At 46.2% G+C, this 19,034-nt stretch overlaps 1 protein-coding gene across 13 annotated transcripts in view; it reads right to left on the bottom strand.

Moving 5' to 3' along the window:
* The window catches only part of ptprt (protein tyrosine phosphatase receptor type T), a 223,199-nt gene that overhangs the window by 92,607 nt on the left and 111,558 nt on the right, over positions 1 to 19,034 (bottom strand). For all 13 annotated transcript variants that reach the window (XM_028997567.1, XM_028997574.1, XM_028997573.1 and 10 more), the window contains 2 exons: positions 13,721 to 14,017; positions 5,678 to 5,787 (listed from right to left, as the gene is read on the bottom strand). In XM_028997567.1, coding sequence (XP_028853400.1) covers positions 5,678 to 5,787; positions 13,721 to 14,017 — 407 coding nt within the window. The remainder of the gene's footprint in view (positions 1 to 5,677; positions 5,788 to 13,720; positions 14,018 to 19,034) is intronic.

Here is a 19,034-nt window from a genome sequence, read left to right on the forward strand (position 1 = left end):
TTTTCCTTCCTTTCACATGCTCTGTCAATACAGGCAGCCGCCGAAGCAGTGGCCGTAAAAACCGAAGTATTTTACAGCGCAATGAAAAAGGCCTCACCAAGGGGCTTCGTGGTGAAATTACTGGTGCACACAATACTGAAGACTGAATTTTATTAGATCTGTGTTTTATTTTCTGTGTGTATGGTTTTTGCCTTGCTGCTTTCTTATCTTACTAGGAGAAATAATGTAACTTATGGTTTATAAGGCTATACTGACAACATTTTTTGTGCTGGTTCATCTCTACATGAAATATAGAAAGAAATACTTAGAAAGAGTAGCAAAGAGATAAATAAAAGGATGAAATGCTGCAAAGCACATGCACCAAAAGTCCCACCTTTATGCAGCATGCAGAATAAAACACAAACCATGAATGAGTTCTTTTCTGTTTCACACTGCCAGACATTCACTTATCTATCATGGACACTTTTCGCGCTGATAAAGATCACTAGAGAACGCAGTGAAGCGTGAAAAAGCACGAGAGTAAAAAGTGAGAATGAAATGATAAAAAATTCTTCCCGGCCTGCCACCGTGCCAGCACTTGACTAAGGGACAAATGACGCGTCGAGACGGCTAAGAGGACCGCACACATGTTTCCACCTGAACTGAAACACTCCTGAAATGTGCATGGAATCAATAGTGTTCGATTCCATGGAGCCATAAAATCAAGCCAGGCATTAAGTGATAACTGGAAGAGGGTCTATCGTGACATTATTATTTGTTATTTGTGACTCATGAAAAGCCTAAAGAACTTGGTGAGATTGTGGAAGTGTGTGTATGACAGTAAAATTTTGCAAGCGGGATCATGAGAACGTAGGCATGGGAAATAAGTTGAACTGACGCAGCGCGTCCGCAGCGTGAAGCACTAACCAACACCATCAAACCACCAGAACAACAAACAAGAGGCGACGAACAGAAGCCAAACTTCCACACAAACCTTGCCCTGCCTCTTCACACAGGTCTGGGGAAGCGGGGACAGTGAGGGGCGGCGTGTCCCCCATCTGTCGCTAAGGGCCCTCGACAGGGGCTAAGAGGGGACGGGTAGGCCATCGCCAGCGCCTAAGAGCCGCGCCACTCAATTTAGCCCATTATTGGCAGAAATGGAAAACAATGCAGAGAGGCGAAGAGGGGAGCGCGTGATGATCCCCGGGGCGCTTGTTCATCTCCGTTAGGCCACAAGCCGCTGGTTCAGCCGCGGCAGAGTTCCACAGACAGATACACTCGACCGCGCGTCTGCACCGGGACCAAGTGGCGCTCTGACCGCTCACCCCCCCCCCTCACTCCACGCCCAAACACAGTCATGCAAACAAGGACCCGCCGGGATTATTCTTCATATTCACAGCTGCTGTGCGCTTAAATGCAGTGAAGTTAATATATTTATTAATATCCTCATTGTAGTATAGTTAATATCCCTGCCCGTTGTTTGGCTGCAGTATTAACAGCAGATGCTGTTTGTTGGTTTTTAATTAATTTAGTTTATTTATTAAGATCAACATTAAGCCATCATTAATCAGATGCCTTTCTCCAGTATCTTTCGTGCTGTCCTTTCCAGGTAATGCAATTCTGATAGAACAACAAGGTGTTCTGAGAAGACAGAGAGAGAACCTGATATTGGCCTACACAAGTCCTATACAAAATAAATAACTTAAGGGTATGGGCAATCCACAATACCCTTGTAGCACAATTTAGCAGAATTGAAATAGTAGCTCAAAATACAGGGAGAGTTTATTCATCAATGCCAAATCTGAACGTAAAAAAGTATGTGGCTGAAGGGCACATCCGGAAACAGAGAAGAATGAGATTTTTGATATTTGATAACCCACTGGCCATTTTGTTCACAGATTGGAAAAAAAAAAAACATGAAGCTTTGGTGCTTCTTGGAACAGGTTCTCAAAGCTCAGGTCCTACACTGGGGGGATGGACACCATTCTTCCTGACTGGTCATTTACATAATGGTCACACTCATCCTTCAGTGATTTTTGTGTCCTGTGGATGGAGACATCACTGTGTCATTCTCATTCTCAGCCTATGAGCATTGTCTATGAAGCAGAAAACCACAAAGACTCGTCTATAAGCCAGAAGACCCAGGTTCAAACCCCACTTACTATCATTGTGTCCCAGAGCAGGACACTTAACCCTGGGTGTCTCCAGGGGGACTGTCCCTCAAAATACTGATTGTAAGGCGCACTTGATACATGTGTCTGACAAATGCCATAATATAAATGTCATAATATAATTTTTTGAATCAATCAATCATTATTTGCTAAACCTAGGCATCTTTTACATGAAAACTTCACCCATTAACATTAACACTGACAAAGATAATGTTAGTTTTACTCTGTTTTGTGAAGACTTAGCATAACTCAACATGATCTAACTCAATATGATATAAAAACATTGTGAACATGTTTGTATATGTTTCTATGCGACATCAAATCAATGGGAAACAAAATGAGTAGTATGCTTTTTAAAACCTGTAAACCTCTAATAAAACTAATTTGAACATATTAATTACTATTATGACGATTCATGACATATTCTATCAAAAACACCAGTTATCGATGTACGATATTGTCACGTTGGTCTGGACATGGCGAGGAAGGAGGACGCATACGCATGACGTCACAGTACAGGGGATTAATACAGAATGCACACGACAGGGGACCATCACCACACAATGACCTGATGCCGAACAGACACAAACAGGATAGCTTTATACAATTCTATAATTATAAACAGGTGAACACGAGACTAACATGAAACTCCGGTCCGAACTCCGGATCCGGATCATGACAGATAGATTTCATTTACAGTTAACTTTTTTCTTTTTTTACATCACTGTTGTATCTTCAGAACATCTGAGTGGTCCAACCAGCCCAGTCGGAGAGGAAACTTGCCTGTGCGGCTGCTCTTTATTACTCATTCTGGTCTAAGGAGAACAGACAGAGATGAAGCGCAGAGGATCACAACTCCTGTCCAGGTACTTAATACTTGATTCTAGTCACCAGGGCTCACAACTTTTAGGCTGGAGTTAAGAGATGTATGCAACAAAAAAGCAGGGTGTGCTTTCACAAATGAGGCCTGGGAACTGCGAGAGGAACAACAGAAGCATTATCAACTGAGTGGTGAGCTGCTTTTCATCTGTTAACTAAGCCCCCGAGTTGGGCCAATAGAACAACATTAATGTTTTAAATCTGTACTGAACAGATACTGAAAAGGATTTCATAGAATCCATCGCCCCAAAAGACTTAACTATTTCATGCAAAAAGCCCAAGAACCCCAGAAACAAACCCCAAAGTGAACTATAGCCTGAACCAAAGTGAGAACTGAGAGACAAAGCGAAAATCTAATAGAATGAATCCAAATAAGCCTTAACTGAGGTGAATGAAAGAGACGGAGGAAAAGATGGATTATCCACCGCAGCACAAATCTGCACAATTACAGACGGTGTAATAAAGGGGAAACCAAAACCAGTACACAATGTCAGATATACAGCTTCCTTGCTTCAGTGCTGTCAAGTGTCATATTAAGTAAAATAAATAAAATATTATAATTTTTTTTTTGCTAAAAAGCTGAATATGAGACATGTGTCTGCTTTTCATTAACAGAGATGTACTTTTCACTACACTCAGCTACAAGGAAATGATTGGAGCTCCTTCTCAATGTAAATTATTAAAAGTAAAAAGTGTTTCGGTTTATGGTCGTTTTGACCTTGTGACAAACCATTAAACACTATTGTTTCGAGACATTTTCAGAGGAAGCTCTTCCCTTCCGCTTATTCTCTCATTCGCCCACTCCTGCCCACAGCGCAAGGAGATTATCCCCAAGCCTCAGGATATAATTTCAGCCCCATGGGCACACAAGCCACCAGAACAAACCCTTCACACACGGCAATGGCCTCATCACTGTCAGAGGAAGCACAACGCAAACTTCATCATCTCTTCATTTCCCGGCCGCTTTTTGTCCCCCCCAGCCCCCTCTCTCGCCTCCCCGCTGCCACAGAGCCCCTCCTTTCTCTGAACCCAGATGACATTGTCCAGCGCCTAATTTGCCTTGAAGCCTGAAAGCAGAAGAAGAGGCTTATAATTCCTCAGATCTCCAGGATAATGCTACTGGAGCCTTTTAATTAAATCAATGAAGGTAATTATAGCAATTATGGAGGGAAATGAGAACACATTGTACCTCCGCTCAATATATTTGGTAAATTCTGTCAATCCTGTTGTAAAGGAGACGGCAGAGACTAATTTCATATTAATGACAGGGCCAGGAACAAAAGCTACCTGCACAATGGCTTCAGCACAGCCTCAAACGCCACCAAATCAAAGAGGTCTGCAGCCTTTTTGTTCAGCCAGCTCTAGCCAGCATTTAAAGGATGTACAACCTCAGTTTTTTTATACCAACTTCATTTCCCAACCTTATCAAGCACCAAAGGGAGTGAAAATATGAGTAAGGAAATCGATATTTCATTAGTGACAGGTCTGTGCTGTTCGACACTTTTTCAAAATATTGGTTCAAGGAGAATTTGTAATCGTCTACCTTTTTTTCATCTTTTTTTTTATATGGTTAAAACTAGAGTTTCAAAGAGTTTCTCAATAGTAGTGAAATAAGACAAATCAGAACTTCAGATTCAGATATTTTTTTCTATTTAGAACACTTGCTGCAGAAAAATATATTTTATAGATATAACAAAGTTTTAGAGTCGACCAGTCAAATGCCGACACACTTTGGAGGCTATGGAGACAACTGAAGGATATTTTGAAAAATGTAAAACAGAGACATTTTTTGTTTTAGATGATAACAAAATTTGTTTGATGAAGCAGATTCCTTAGATTTGCCTCTCTTTTGCTTCATGACAGCTTTGTACACTGTTATCATGAGCAGCTTCATCTTTTACAAAAGCAGTTCAACAAAGTGTTTAACAAAAAAAAAAAAAAAAAACATCACCATTGGCTCCCTTAAGGTGGTTGCGAGAAAAAAAAGTGAAATGCTGTCATCACACAAAAACTTTGCCTAAAATCTGAAATATAATTATTTTTGTTTAATTGTTTGTTTACTGCAACACTTTTGATTGAACACAATTGATTAAACACTTTTGATTATTCAATTTTAGTAAAATAAATAAATCCATAAATAAAAAAACAAACATAAATGAGTAGGTAGTGCATATGAAAAAAAAGAATTTTATATTTAGATATTGAATATAAATAGAATTTGGCATATGGGTGATATGCAGTACATAAAACACAATATTATGCATCCCTATTGTCTGGCATGCACCTTAGAACGATATTGCAGTACGAGCCATTAGCTCTGCTTTTGTAAACAGATAAAAAAACAAAAATAATTAGTTTTAAATATGTCATTTTTTATTCTGAAATCTACTGTAAGGAAACACATTGGTGTTTGTTTAAACATTTACAAAATGTCTAGTTATATTAAAGAAATTGCATTTTATGCTATAGATGACCTCAAAGGTCATCTATTATTATAAACCTCCTTGGCTTTTGCAGACATAAACTCATCAGGCCAGTTAGTGGAGGTGGACCTCTGACATTGTGCTCTGGCCGCAGTTGGGCTCTGAGAAGAGGGCAAATTTACACTTTGAACAACAAGTGCAGGAAGCACCAGCAGCTGCTCTCACCTCGTACAGCGTGATGACCCCGTTGGTCTCATTAGGAGCTTTCCACTGCATGAAGATCTTTTCCTCGTAGGGCCCCGTCTGGATGGACTCCATCGGAACAGGACCAGGAACTACAGACAGACGCATGAGGAGACGGGTGAGGATGGATTAGCATTTTTAATGTAAAAATCCAAGCTCAAACTCGGCTGAACGTAAGAGTTTCTGCGACACAAAGCCAGGATAAACAGTCCTCATTTAGCCGAGTACCCACAAGAGCCCTCCCGCTGCAACAGTGAGAAGAGTAGCACCCTTGCACCTTGCACTCTTCACAAAATGTGTGAGTGTGTAGGTGGCTGTGTGTGCGATTGTGTGGGTGTCTCTGCGATGTGTCGACGTCTGCCTACGATCAAATCATGTGAGTCACATCTCGCTATCACTTTAGGTGCTACTAAAGCCTGCTAAAGTGTCGACACCCTAAAATAAGAAGAGCAGAGTACAAGCGTGGTGGAAAAAAGACGCCTGACTCAGAGAGAGAGAGATGTAAACACAAAGACGTCGGTGCCTGCGGGTTCACTCCAGGGCATGTGGGGACGGGTCTGAACCAAAGCGAAGTTCGCTGGGGCCGCTCCCTTTGATTTCACATTCATTTATGAAACTCTAATGAGTCTGATTCTTCAGAGGTAGGCAAGCTCAACTAATGGTTTTGTTAAAGGAGCACTTAGTCCAACTTATTAAGACACGTGGCTGCTTTCTGCTGCCCACGTTTAGTCGCTAATTGGTGAGGTTGATTAGAAAGATGAGGTGTGTCTGCCATATGTTCTTGTAACACCGAAGAACCATGGCAATGGGAATTTAAAATGTGCATTATATATATTTATGTATGATAAAATAGCACAGACAAATTGCCGTTCATATGTTTCCTTGCCATCTATGAAAAATAAATGAAAAGAAAAACTAACAAAATCTAAATTAATCTGAAATAAACATAAGACAAAGTTAGAAATAATTATTTGTGACCGTTCCATTCCACTGGAATTCAAGACTACACAAATGCAGATATCCCATCCATCATTAACAGGCATTTCATGTTAACATGGTCATTTACAACATGAATAAAGTCTGGAAAGCATTTTTTCCTCAATTTGCTAGAAAAAAATATTTTCAAGCAAAACCAAGGACTGCTGTTCAGCTGTCATAAACAATAGTAGGACAATAATATCAATTATTTATGATAATGTAAAGTAAATCAATTTAAAAGGAAATATTAAGGTTCTTTAAATGATTACTTCTGAATTTGGCATGCATGATTAACATGACAAAATTATATGCAATCACAATATATTGAAATAGATTGTTTGTGTTGTGATAACAATATTGACTCGATTCAGTAAATAGCAGTTGTGCTATTCAGAAAATGAAAACATTTCAATCCCATTTAGATCAGAGATTAGACAAAGCTTGAACTGCCTCGTCCGGGCCTTGGCCAGTGATCATAATGAATCACGGTATCAATAAGACATTTAGATGCGTCCTCCTCCTCCTCGCCCACCTACTCGGCTAGCAGTCTTCAGAGGAAAGACTAGTGCTACCATTATACATTCATTAGAACATGATTAACTTACAGGATGGACTGTCTGAATGGCATCTTTCAGAAAATCATGACTACTAAAAACATTCTTCCGCTAATCATTTTTTATTTAATAAAATGCAAGTTGCTTTTGTGCCTAAATGGCTGCGACATAAACATGTATTTTCTTGAATTAATCACATTCATTTCTAATGAATAGTTGAAAATAAGAATAGAGCCTCCCTTGTTCTTCTCCTGTTTCATGCGTCCCTCGCTAATGCAGGCGTCGTCTGCGATTTACCTAATAAGGTCAATCCAGACCCATCCAGATCTCCTGCATATTTCACTCAGCAGCAATTATCACCATATTTGGTCGCACGCAGAGAGATGACAGAGGCTACTTTACAAATGAAAATGTTGCAGATGTGTCACTTTGTTCAGACAAAAGGGTGCAATTACGCATTTTTCATATGCAAAGTTGAAAAAAGGAACAGAGAGGGAACCGGGGCTCTCCTGGTGGGCCAAGCCAAATTTGTCTCAATATCAGCTGACTCGCCAGGCATTGTAACCCAACAAAAAGAGAGCGTGTGTGCGTGCGTGTCATAATCCTAAAGTGCCAGGCGTGTTTGTGGAGTGTATACATTTCCATTTGCTTGTCATTAAAAAAGCACGGTGAGGAATTAATTGTAAACGGCTCATGTGGGTTCCTGCAACCCCCCGGGGGGAATTTTAAATCAAGCGTTGGGCGTAAAACACAGAAATCTGGAGGAAAAAATAAAATGCTCTTATGTTGAGGTTGAGAAGCAGCAATCCACAATGGAATTTCATTTGAACTAAAACATGCCAAATGGGATCAGAAGATTAAATGAAAAAAAAATTCTTCTTTTTTGCAATTCCAGCTGGGGCTTGCTGCATTTTATGAAGATTTTAAAAGTGCACTACTTTTAAGTAAAATGCACAAGCAGATGCAACTATTGCTGTAGTGTAATCAATAAATCTGTGCGCTCCTATTTATAGCATATTAAGGAGGAAATATATTTACCACATTCGTTGTGCAAAAAAAAAAATAGATTACTTAATAGATTAAAATAAAAAAATATTCAATTAACACTATTAATGACTACCAAAGTATTGACGAAGTATTAATCTGCAGTTAAGAAGATTGGCTCTGAGAACCAAGATCAGCGGCGCTAAATCTGATTAGATGGACAAGGTCCCCACCGAGCCGAGAGAGATGAGCCCTTTAAATGGCTCCTTACAGACTAAATAAACAGGGATTTGGTCTTCTAATAAAGCCCCTAATATCAGTCCTATAAGAGCCCAGCAGGACCTGTGTCACGACTACGGACTTACGGGGGAAGGAAGCGCAGAGGTCTGACATGTTGGGAACGGGGTTTTATTAACAATAAACAAAGAAATACAAATAAAGACTGGCGCGGTGGCCGAAAACGAATTTAACTTAAATAAAGAACATAAACTAACCCGTAGGCGTGTGGCGATTGCCAGAACTCAAAAACACATGAAACTAAACCAGGTCAAGTTCGTGCAGAGAGTCCACGAAAATGCCAGCGACCCCGAACGGGCGGAAACTTCCGGCATTTATGGGGCGTCAGGATTGAGTTCCGGTGTGGAGCCCAGCTGCAGGCAATCCTGACAGAGCCCCCCCTCCAAGGGCTACGTCCTCGGAGCCCCAACAGTACCATCAGTGGAGGCGGCGGGGCGGACGGCGGCAACCACAGGGCTCCTGCCCTGCTGTATCCTCCCCTTGGAGGACCCGGTCCCTCGGGCTGGCTCCCCGGCGTGGTCAGGCTTGGCGGCCCCGGTCCCTCGGGCTGGCTCCCCGCGTGGTCAGGCGTGGCGGCTCCGGTCCCTCGGGCTGGCTCCCCGGCGTGGTCAGACGTGGCGGCCCCGGTCCCTCGGGCTGGCTCCCCGGCGTGGTCAGGCGTGGCGGCCCCGGTCCCTCGGGCTGGCTCCCCGGCGTGGTCAGGCGTGGCGGCCCCGGTCCCTCGGGCTGGCTCCCCGGCGTGGTCAGGCGTGGCGGCCCCGGTCCCTCGGGCTGGCTCCCCGGCGTGGTCAGGCGTGGCGGCCCCGGTCCCTCGGGCTGGCTCCCCGGCGTGGTCAGGCGTGGCGGCCCCGGTGCCTCGGCCTGGCTCCCCGGCGTGGTCAGGCGTGGCGGCCCCGGTGCCTCGGCCTGGCTCCCCGGCGTGGTCAGGCGTGGCGGCCCCGGTGCCTCGGCCTGGCTCCCCGGCGTGGTCAGGCGTGGCGGCCCCGGTGCCTCGGCCTGGCTCCCCGGCGTGGTCAGGCGTGGCGGCCCCGGTGCCTCGGCCTGGCTCCCCGGCGTGGTCAGGCGTGGCGGCCCCGGTGCCTCGGCCTGGCTCCCCGGCGTGGTCAGGCGTGGCGGCCCCGGTCCCTCGGCCTGGCTCCCCGGCGTGGTCCCGCTTGGCGGCCCCGGACCCTCGGCCTGGCTCCCCGGCGTGGTCCCGCTTGGCGGCCCCGGACCCTCGGCCTGGCTCCCCGGCGTGGTCCCGCATGGCGGCACAAATAAAGATGGACCCTCGGCCTGGCTCCCCGGCGTGGTCCCGCATGGCGGCCCCCGGACCCTCGGCCTGGCTCCCCCGGCGTGGTCCCGCATGGCGGCCCCGGACTCCCGTACCTGGAAACAATAATCAGGGCCGATCCATCTGGGTACGTGTGGGCCCTGTCTCCACATGTCCCCTCTGACACGTCTTGTGTCACCCCCTGCACCGCGCAGGGAGATTGTCCCAGAGCCTCCGGCGACTGTTCCAGGCACCCCAGGCTGGTGCCTTCTGGGACTATGCAGCCCCTCTCGCTGCACGGCCCTGGTGCCAAGGGGGGGGCATTGCCAGACCATCCGGCTAGCCCCTTCTGCGTCCGTTGGGACAAGCAGGCCCTCTTCCTGCCTGTCCCAGCTGGGTCCTCATGCCTACCCGGGGGCTCTATGGCGCTCCACCCCTCTGGAGGCAGACGCAGGCCCATGCCTGGCCCGCCCTCCTCACTGGCTACCGGAGGACCCAGCTCCATCGCTTCCCCACCTCCCCTCCCCTCAGGAGGAGTCCCCAACCCGAACTGCACCCCCCCAAAAAATTCTTTGGGGGAGCACCCCCCCCGGCTGGACTTAGGGGTACCTTGGGGCTTGTCCACCTCGCCTTGGACCAGCACATTCGGGTCAGGAACCTCCTCCCTGGGGTTCGGCTCCGCGGCTGGGTCGCCATCTGGTGGACACAAAGAGGGGAAGTGGGGGCGACATACGGACACATATGCCACACAGACACACACAGACAGAGACAGACAGAAGAGAGGGTCGTCTGGCTCCCTCTCTGGGCTCTCCGGGACCTCCTCAGGGGGCACAGCCTGGATCTCGGGAGGAGCGACCTTCTCGTCGCCCACCAGTGCTGGGTCTTCTTGCCCCGGATCCTGACTGGCACTGGATGTGGTGGAGGGGCAGAGTTCGATCCCTGGCTCAGGCCGATCAAACTCCGCCCTCAGTCTCTGTTGGAAGTCCCGAAAACTCCTGTCTGTCTCTCCCTGCTGCCAGAGGGTTGTGCTCCAGCCCCATGCTGATCCAGTCAGACACGTGAGGATGGTAGTGATCTCGTCTGTGTCTGCTGCCCCACTGAAGGGTCCCGGGACAATTGGGCGGTCCCACACGGGGCTGGGCACGTCGCTGGAGATGGTGGTAGGTGTGTGGTGTGGAGGGGGGGTGGACGTCTTCTCCAGCAGGTGTGGACGCTGGTGCTGCGCTGCCATTTTGCTGGGGAACGTCCGGGCAGAGGGAAGGCGGGTCGGCGACTGGAGCAGGAATGGAGGATTCCCTGCGAGGCAGTCCCGGCAGCGCAGTTGCTGGCTGGCGACCTCCCGTCGCCCTCTTCCACCAGCTTTCCTCACACTGCTGGGAGGGACGTGGGTCTCCACGGACCTCGTGACGCTCCTGGATGGGCGCGATGGGCGGAGCCATCCCGGCACCGACTGCCCAAACGGCGTCATCCTGGTCGTCGTCCGTGTCCACCTCGTACCCCCGGAAGTCACATGGGTCATCACGGACGCCGCGATGATCTCGGACGCGCACGCTGGGCGGAGCCATCCCGGCAACGACCGCCCACCGAAAATCCACGTCATCATCGCTTTCGCCAACCGTGTCCTCCCACCGGTGACTCCAAGGGTCGTCCACCCTGCGGACATCCTGGACCCATGGCGCGATAAGCTCCCATGGGCAGTACTCTGGCCATTCGGGCTGGAGGCTGCCCACCTCCTCGCTGGAGGAACGCCGCCGTTGTTGTTGCCGCTTCTCACCCCCCTGGAAGTGACGTGGGTCCCCACGGACCTTGCGACGATCGCAGACTGGTGCGATGGGCGGAGCCCAACTCTCGTCTCCCGTGCTCTCGTCGTCGTCCGTGTCGTCCCAGTCCACGGGGAGCCTTGCCAGCAGAGCGCAGAGTTCTTGGCTCGACATGCCGAAGATCGTGGGGGTCGCATCTTCTGCGCTCGCTGCCCACGTCACTTCCTCGCTGCTGCCGACGCCAACGTCCTCGCTCCGCCCACTCACCCGCCGACGTTGTCGCTTCCGGGTTTCGCGGAGTTTCCCGGGGGTGACGTCATCACGCGGCGCCGCGTACCACGGCTTCTCGGGGAGAAAACGCTCCACCAGAACGGGCGGCGCGTCTCTCCCCTGGTGTCCGCGTTCGCCGCGCCGGGCTGCGTCCTTCGCGGCGTTTCTTCTCCTCTGCTTTCTACCTCTGCGCTTTTGGGGGGGTCGCTGGCATTCTGTCACGACTACGGACTTACGGGGGAAGGAAGCGCAGAGGTCTGACATGTTGGGAACGGGGTTTTATTAACAATAAACAAAGAAATACAAATAAAGACTGGCGCGGTGGCCGAAAACGAATTTAACTTAAATAAAGAACATAAACTAACCCGTAGGCGTGTGGCGATTGCCAGAACTCAAAAACACATGAAACTAAACCAGGTCAAGTTCGTGCAGAGAGTCCACGAAAATGCCAGCGACCCCGAACGGGCGGAAACTTCCGGCATTTATGGGGCGTCAGGATTGAGTTCCGGTGTGGAGCCCAGCTGCAGGCAATCCTGACAACCTGGTTGGATGTTGTCTAGTTCAGATTTACAACCATGTGTGGTTTTATAATGCTCATTAATAATATCCACACGTAATTAATTGATTAAAAAAACAAGATACAGTCAATTATAAATAAAGGAAACCTTGCATTCTATATTGACAAGAAAAAAACAAAAATTCTTGAATTTTTACTGCATTGACAGTGTCGATACTTCGCATATCTACTCTTGCTAACAGGCTTGAAAACTTTAAAGAAACACAGTATCCATTACTCCTCTATGTGGATGGTATACTCATCAGCTTAAAGTTTCAGACTCTACTGCACTTCTAGGGTTGGCACTTAAAGAACAAAAAAAAGAATATTAAATAAGACACTCAACTAGAACAACTGGAGTCAAAACAGCGATTAGATGAGCTTTCTGTGCACCGATTAGACAACCACAATCTGGACATAACAGGTAGTTAAATGAAACGCCGGCATCACCTTTACTTAAAAAAGCTCTCGGGCAAAGCAGCACCTACATGTGCAGTTTTCCAAAAGGCCTTTAAGCATGAAGCGCGGTAAGCACGGCCATTTTTAAATGAACTGTGCGAATCAGCGCTCCGTCTCCATCCATCACTCTTCAGAATCACAGAATAAAATTGTCAGCCTGCGCTTATTCAGGTTCAAGTGAGCTTTGTCATGTCAGCTACATACAGGTTGGATAGTACATAGTGAAAGGAAACAATGTTTCTCCGGTAACCAGGTGCTCCATGCAGAAGCTGAATGCCGAACGGCTGCACTCCCATCGCCTTCCGCTTTCGAAACACTTATGACAAACTGCTCTGTGGAACTTTCGGCGTTGGTCACGTTTTCAATAAAACAAAACAGCTTTTGATGCCGTGAGTGCCTTGATGGTGAGTGGAGTGTCCTTTCAAAATGTCCTTCATTAGAACTTGCCGAATTAAGAAGACCTCGCTACAGTTCGCTCACATATTGAATCAAATTCCATGTTACCGGGAGCAGACTTATAATGCCTCCAGGGTCCGGTATTCAATTCAGCAGTGAAATGCAAGTGTGCTTTTAGCAGCAAACAACCATCATACACCACACCAGTTTGCTAAGTAATTATTCAAGGTGTTACATTTCATTTCCTACTTCTGCATTTCTCAACAAATAATGTGGCATAGTCTGTCTGCATGCAAGCATGTGTGCATGTTGTAAAGGGGGATGCACATGGATGATCTAGTTCATTCTGGATTAAATCATGAATGTATGACTTACAAATAAGTGAGTGAGTGGATGAGTGGATATGTGTGTGTGTGCATGTGCGAGTATGTGTTTACACACTGGATGTTTATGCATGCATTTAAATAGATCTACATTTATGGATGCATACAGAGAACACAATGCTGCACTTGCCCCTACCATCTTCCTCCGTTTGCTTGACGATCTCTTCGCTCTCCTTGCTCCCCTCCGGGTTGGCCAGCACCAGTCGGAGGCGGACTGTGACGAAGGGGCGGAGTCCCCGCAGCGTGTAGTGGGACGAGGTCTGGATCAGCTCCTCGGCAGCAAACTCCTGCTGGTTGAAGACGTACTGGTACTGCACTGTCAGGTTGAAGCTGTGGCAGCGTGTCACTGCGTAGCCAAACGCCTCCCACTGCAGGGTCAGCTGCCGCGCCCGGATGTCCACCACGTTCACGTTCTGAGGTCCGTGGACCGGGTCTGAAAAAAAAAAATGGATGAAACAAGTAAGGGCACAAGTTTCAAACACTACATGGGATTTCTGTGCTAGCGTAAAGTCAATATAATCACATTAACATATCAAACAAGAAAAAGGTTTGCCAGCTACCTGTATCTTGAACTAGAAATTTGGTTGGTGTGGGTGGTAGTAGCCTAGTGGGTAACACACCTATAAAGAAGACCCAGGTTCAAATCCCACTTACTACCATTGTGTCCCTGAGCAAGACACTTAACCTTAAGTGTCTCCAGGGGGAGACTGTCCCTGTTTCTACTGACTGTAAGTCACTCTGGATAAGGGCGTCTGATAGATGCTGTAAGTGTAAATGGTGTTTAATTCAGTGATGAACGATATTTCTTCATTCTGGATGACATAAACCCGTGCCTGCCAATATGTTGCATTATTATAGATTGTGGTACTTTCTTGAAAAAAATGTGGTAATTTCTTCTATAAAATATATCTATTTTTTGTATTATTATTTTTTCTGTATTATCTTATTATTTCTATATTTCACCCCACAATAGCAAACAACCCATAAAACACTTAATACTGTCCTAAATATAAGGTACACCAGGACAAGGAAAATTACAAAAGAAAATATCCTAAAAATATTTAGAGCTCTTTTTTATATGACTGGGACAATCATCTTCAGATGGGCATTCCTAAAAGCTTGTTAGCACAATGCCATTTACCCTCAAGGTCTTCTTAGTTCTTGTAGATTACGCAAATCTCATAAGTGGTTCTACAGTTTCCTATCAGGGGCCTTAGACATAAAGGGCAGAAAAGCCTACTAGATCATGTCTACAAAAGGGACCCACAAAATACATGAAAATAATATCAACAGGGATGAAGAAAACCAAAAAAGATATATATGGAATAAAATTCCATTAGGCAAAGGAAATGTCAGCAGCGAGTGGCTGTTCAACCAAGTGCTGAGATCAAGGGCAGTAACGCTGGGCAAAAATCCAGGAGAGACACACAGAAACGATGTCTGGTTGACTGCAAGCGTATTTTATAGAAGGAAGGGCAGAGAAATCATGCTGAAGAACCAAAATGGCCAAATCCCAGATTAGCAGGAACCTGATTAGCACTAATCTACAGCTAATCTGAGTTGATTTTTCAAAAAAGAAGGTCTAAGAAGATTGGTCCAGCAGTGACATCTGTACACTATTGACAAAACTTTTTTTTTTCTTTGTTTGATGAAGATGGGGGGTCAATTCATGCCACAGGTGGTTTTAAGCTCTCCTCTTCATTCATCTGAGGGAGAGAGGCTGGGCTGGGGGCTGTGCAGAGACCCTCAGACCGAGGGAAGAGTGCGCAAGGGTGGGCTGCGGTGCCATGGGTGGCCTCCCTATCCCTTCGGCCGGCGCACCGAGAAGCGCAGGTCTCGCTCCGGCGTCCGCTGATCGATGAGAGCGGAGGGGCCTCATTAATCCCTGACTTCGGGGAGCTCCGCTCAGGAGAAAATGGGATGGAAATCAATCTTGCCGCCCCGGTTCTCCCTGCCGACAACTCTGTACATTCATCACAGCAGCCCGCACTGCAACAACACCCCCGCGTCCCCAAACCCGACCCAAAACAAGGAGGAAATTGCAGGCAATAAACATATCAATAGTCACCTACAATAGGCTCACAGAAAGGAGACAGAAAAAAGCTGGAAATGCTACAAGCCAAAGTCTTTGTCTCTTTAAGCACACAGTGATGGTGTAAATTATACTTTCCTCTATTTTCTTGCATTTTAGCCTAAAATCCCATGAGAAAATGTAGCCCATACAAAAAAAAGCTTACATTTTTATTCTGCATGCCCCCCAAAAAACTGCAGTAGTCATCCTGCAAGGTTGTGCTTTTTATCCTCAATTCAGTATGCGACACAGTAACCTTTTCACTGGTTATCGCCAACTGAGTCCAAAGTGCATGAGCAGTTGCCAGGAAATGCCATCTTCACTGTCCTGCTTATAAAAGTCCATTTCCATTCACACATGAAAATGGCAAAACCATAAAAAAGTTTGAGATGTCATAAAGTACCATATACAGGCCAAAGGTACAAAAAAAAACTTTTTTTTTTTTACTGTAGTAAATGAATCAATTAAAATGTTATTATTTGTAACTTTCATTCCACTAGTATGCACTCGTTCTGCTGCTGCCGGTAGGGTTTTTGCCTTTTTGTGTTCTGAGGCACGTCAGAAGCCCCAGAAGGCGGCCGCCCCATGCAGTTACATGACTTAAATAAATTGGATTAACATGGCGCTGAACAGATGTTGGCGCCGCTCTCTTTAGTGTTTTTTAATTACTGACTGTGTTGTCACGACCATAACCGATACTTAGCTCTTAAAGGCGCTAAAAGTTTGAAACTTTCTTTTTTCTTTCTCCGGGCTTTAATTAGGCAGCACCACACCAAGGGTAGACGCAGAGACTCGCTCCTTTTTCCGGCTGTCTAAGAACTCAGGGAGACTTTCTGAACCCACTGCGTAACCTCATTCCCATTCAAGCTGTGCCTGAGGCAAATTGCCCGCTGCATAATACCCACCGGTTAGAGACGCTTCCAGTCGCTTAAAAAGAAACAAGTTCTCCATGAGAAACTACCAAGTTTGCGATGTTCCACGCAGGTTAGATGAGATTGGCGAAGGGATTGTTAGAAATGAGTGACAGGGCACTGAATGAGATTGAGCCTGGTGTTTAAAATTTGATTTATTTGATCCAGGATGGCACATCAATGCGAGCTGTGGCGAGAAGGTTTGCTGTGTCTGTCAGCGTAGCATGGAGGCTCTACCAGGAGACAGGCCAGTACATCAGGAGACACGGAGGTGGCCACAGTAGGGCCACAACCCAGCAGAAGGAACAACAGGAGGAGCACTGCCAGAGTCCTGCAAAATGACCTCCAGCAGGCCACAAATGCGCATGTGTCTGCTCAAACGTTCAGCATGTTTCAGCACGTACATCTGGGACATCATGTCTCGCTCCATCCACCAATGCCACTTTGCACCACAGACTGTCCAGGAGTTGGCGGATGCTTTAGTCCAGGTCTGGGAGGAGGTCCCTCAGGAGACCATCTGCCACTTCATCAGGAGCATGTTCAGGTGTTGTAGGGAGGTCATACAGGAACGTATTCAGATTCAGGATGTCTCATTTTTGTGTTCCCTTTATTTTTTTTAAGTGGTGTATATAACTAAATGACTAGACACAGTCTGACACACACGTTTAGTCATTTAATAGGCTTATTCCAGTCTGGATCATAGTTGGATTATGTCTTGTAGATGGACCCAGAGAATTCTGGTAATTCATTCCCTGTCAACATGAGAAATAATAGCTTCCTTCTTACCAGTTGCTGAGTAGTAAAGAATTCTGATGCGTTTTCCCATTTAAAAAACCTTTTATATTGACAGCCGCAATTTCAATTGCATCATTTTTCTTTAGATGTTGGATGCTTTTATGACCGCCATTGTTTGGATTTGCATAGTCTGACCTGACCTGATGCTTCACTTGCACAGGTAGTGTGTACTGTTCAAAAACTGGTATAAAAAGAACGTAAATTCAACCATGTTTTTACAAACCAAGATAAGAGCTCTGTTTCTAAAAAGGTTTCCAAAACTGGAATATGATGTTTACATGTGCAAACAATAAAAAGGGATACTGATCATAACTAGCATACTAGCATCCTTGCATAATTTGCTTACATTTTTCTTTACATGTCAACAGAAAGAAATATAGCAACCCTCAATAATTACTTTTATTTTTAGAATGTAATATAAGATTGTGAACTTCACTTTCATAACCCATACCCTCAAGCATCATGCCAGTTTCAACCCGACTGTCCAGATGAGGGTCACAGTTGAACACCATGCTGACCATTAAGTTCATAATCCATTTCACTGATTGTAGACATTATCACTGAAATACTGAAATAAAAAGAATCAGAAACCACTGCTTATGGGCAGAAACCACAGTGAGAAAGAACGTCTGCTCTTTCTTCAGGTAGCAGTATGAGGTGAGTAAATGACAGAAGAATCCTGTGTATGATGGGAGAGGATTTTGGAGAGGATTTTTAAGGGCATTGCCTCCCCCTCCAGTGGTCATGGTGTAAGCAGAAACACTGGTCTGTGTCGTCCTCAAAGGGCAGCTGTCTACAGACGAGACGAGCAACAACTAGACATGAATAAAAAGACCCTTTTTTCCAGCTCACTTTGATGGTCGAGGTCGCTCTGAGAATTCGGCTCTTTAATTCCGACAAACATTACAGATCACCGACAGCAACGGGTCGACCCTGGTCGCTTTCAAAGCATTTGACAGGCTGGCACGGGAGAGACACTGGAGAAGCGATGACCATCTTTGTCTGAGTGACCCAGCGACTGCTGCACTATTCATGGCCATTGATAAACTCTAATCTGTTGCCTGGGATGGAGTCTAAATGCTTGGGCCTGGTGGTGGGCCGAAGAAAGAGATGCTATCGAGCGGCCCTTACATAATGGTGCCGTGAAGAGTAATGTCACCTTCGCAAACAATGAAATGTGTCATCAGTCGAAACCTGGCATTCAAAAAGAAGAAGAAGAAGAAGAAACACACACCCTCACTTCCATTCAAGACCTATGGATCATTTGCAACCCTGGGCTTTATACTCCCAATATACTATATAATATATATTTTTCTTTGCTTTTGAGATATGGAGCTATAAAACACTATAAGCCATTGAGAACCAGGCGGGGTGGAGAAAAAACATTCTGAAGGAATTTAAGGGGGCTGATGACATTTCGTCTAAGAGTGTTGAGAGCATTTGGTGCGTTTTTTCGGATAATGTGAAATGCCCCCCCACCATAAAGCCAGTCTCCATCATTCCCTGCTTCCTCAGTATAATTCAACTTAATGAGAAATCCTGGGGTGCCCACGTTACGGCAGTAAACAGAGTCAACCACGTACCCACCAACCTCACACACACACAGTCGTCAGCCCCCAAGGGACCCGTGTTGTTTATTAAGGCGGCCGAGGCAGGGGCTGTCAAAAGTGATG

This window comes from Denticeps clupeoides, chromosome 12 (assembly GCF_900700375.1).
Source record: "Denticeps clupeoides chromosome 12, fDenClu1.1, whole genome shotgun sequence".
Taxonomy (NCBI): domain Eukaryota; kingdom Metazoa; phylum Chordata; class Actinopteri; order Clupeiformes; family Denticipitidae; genus Denticeps; species Denticeps clupeoides.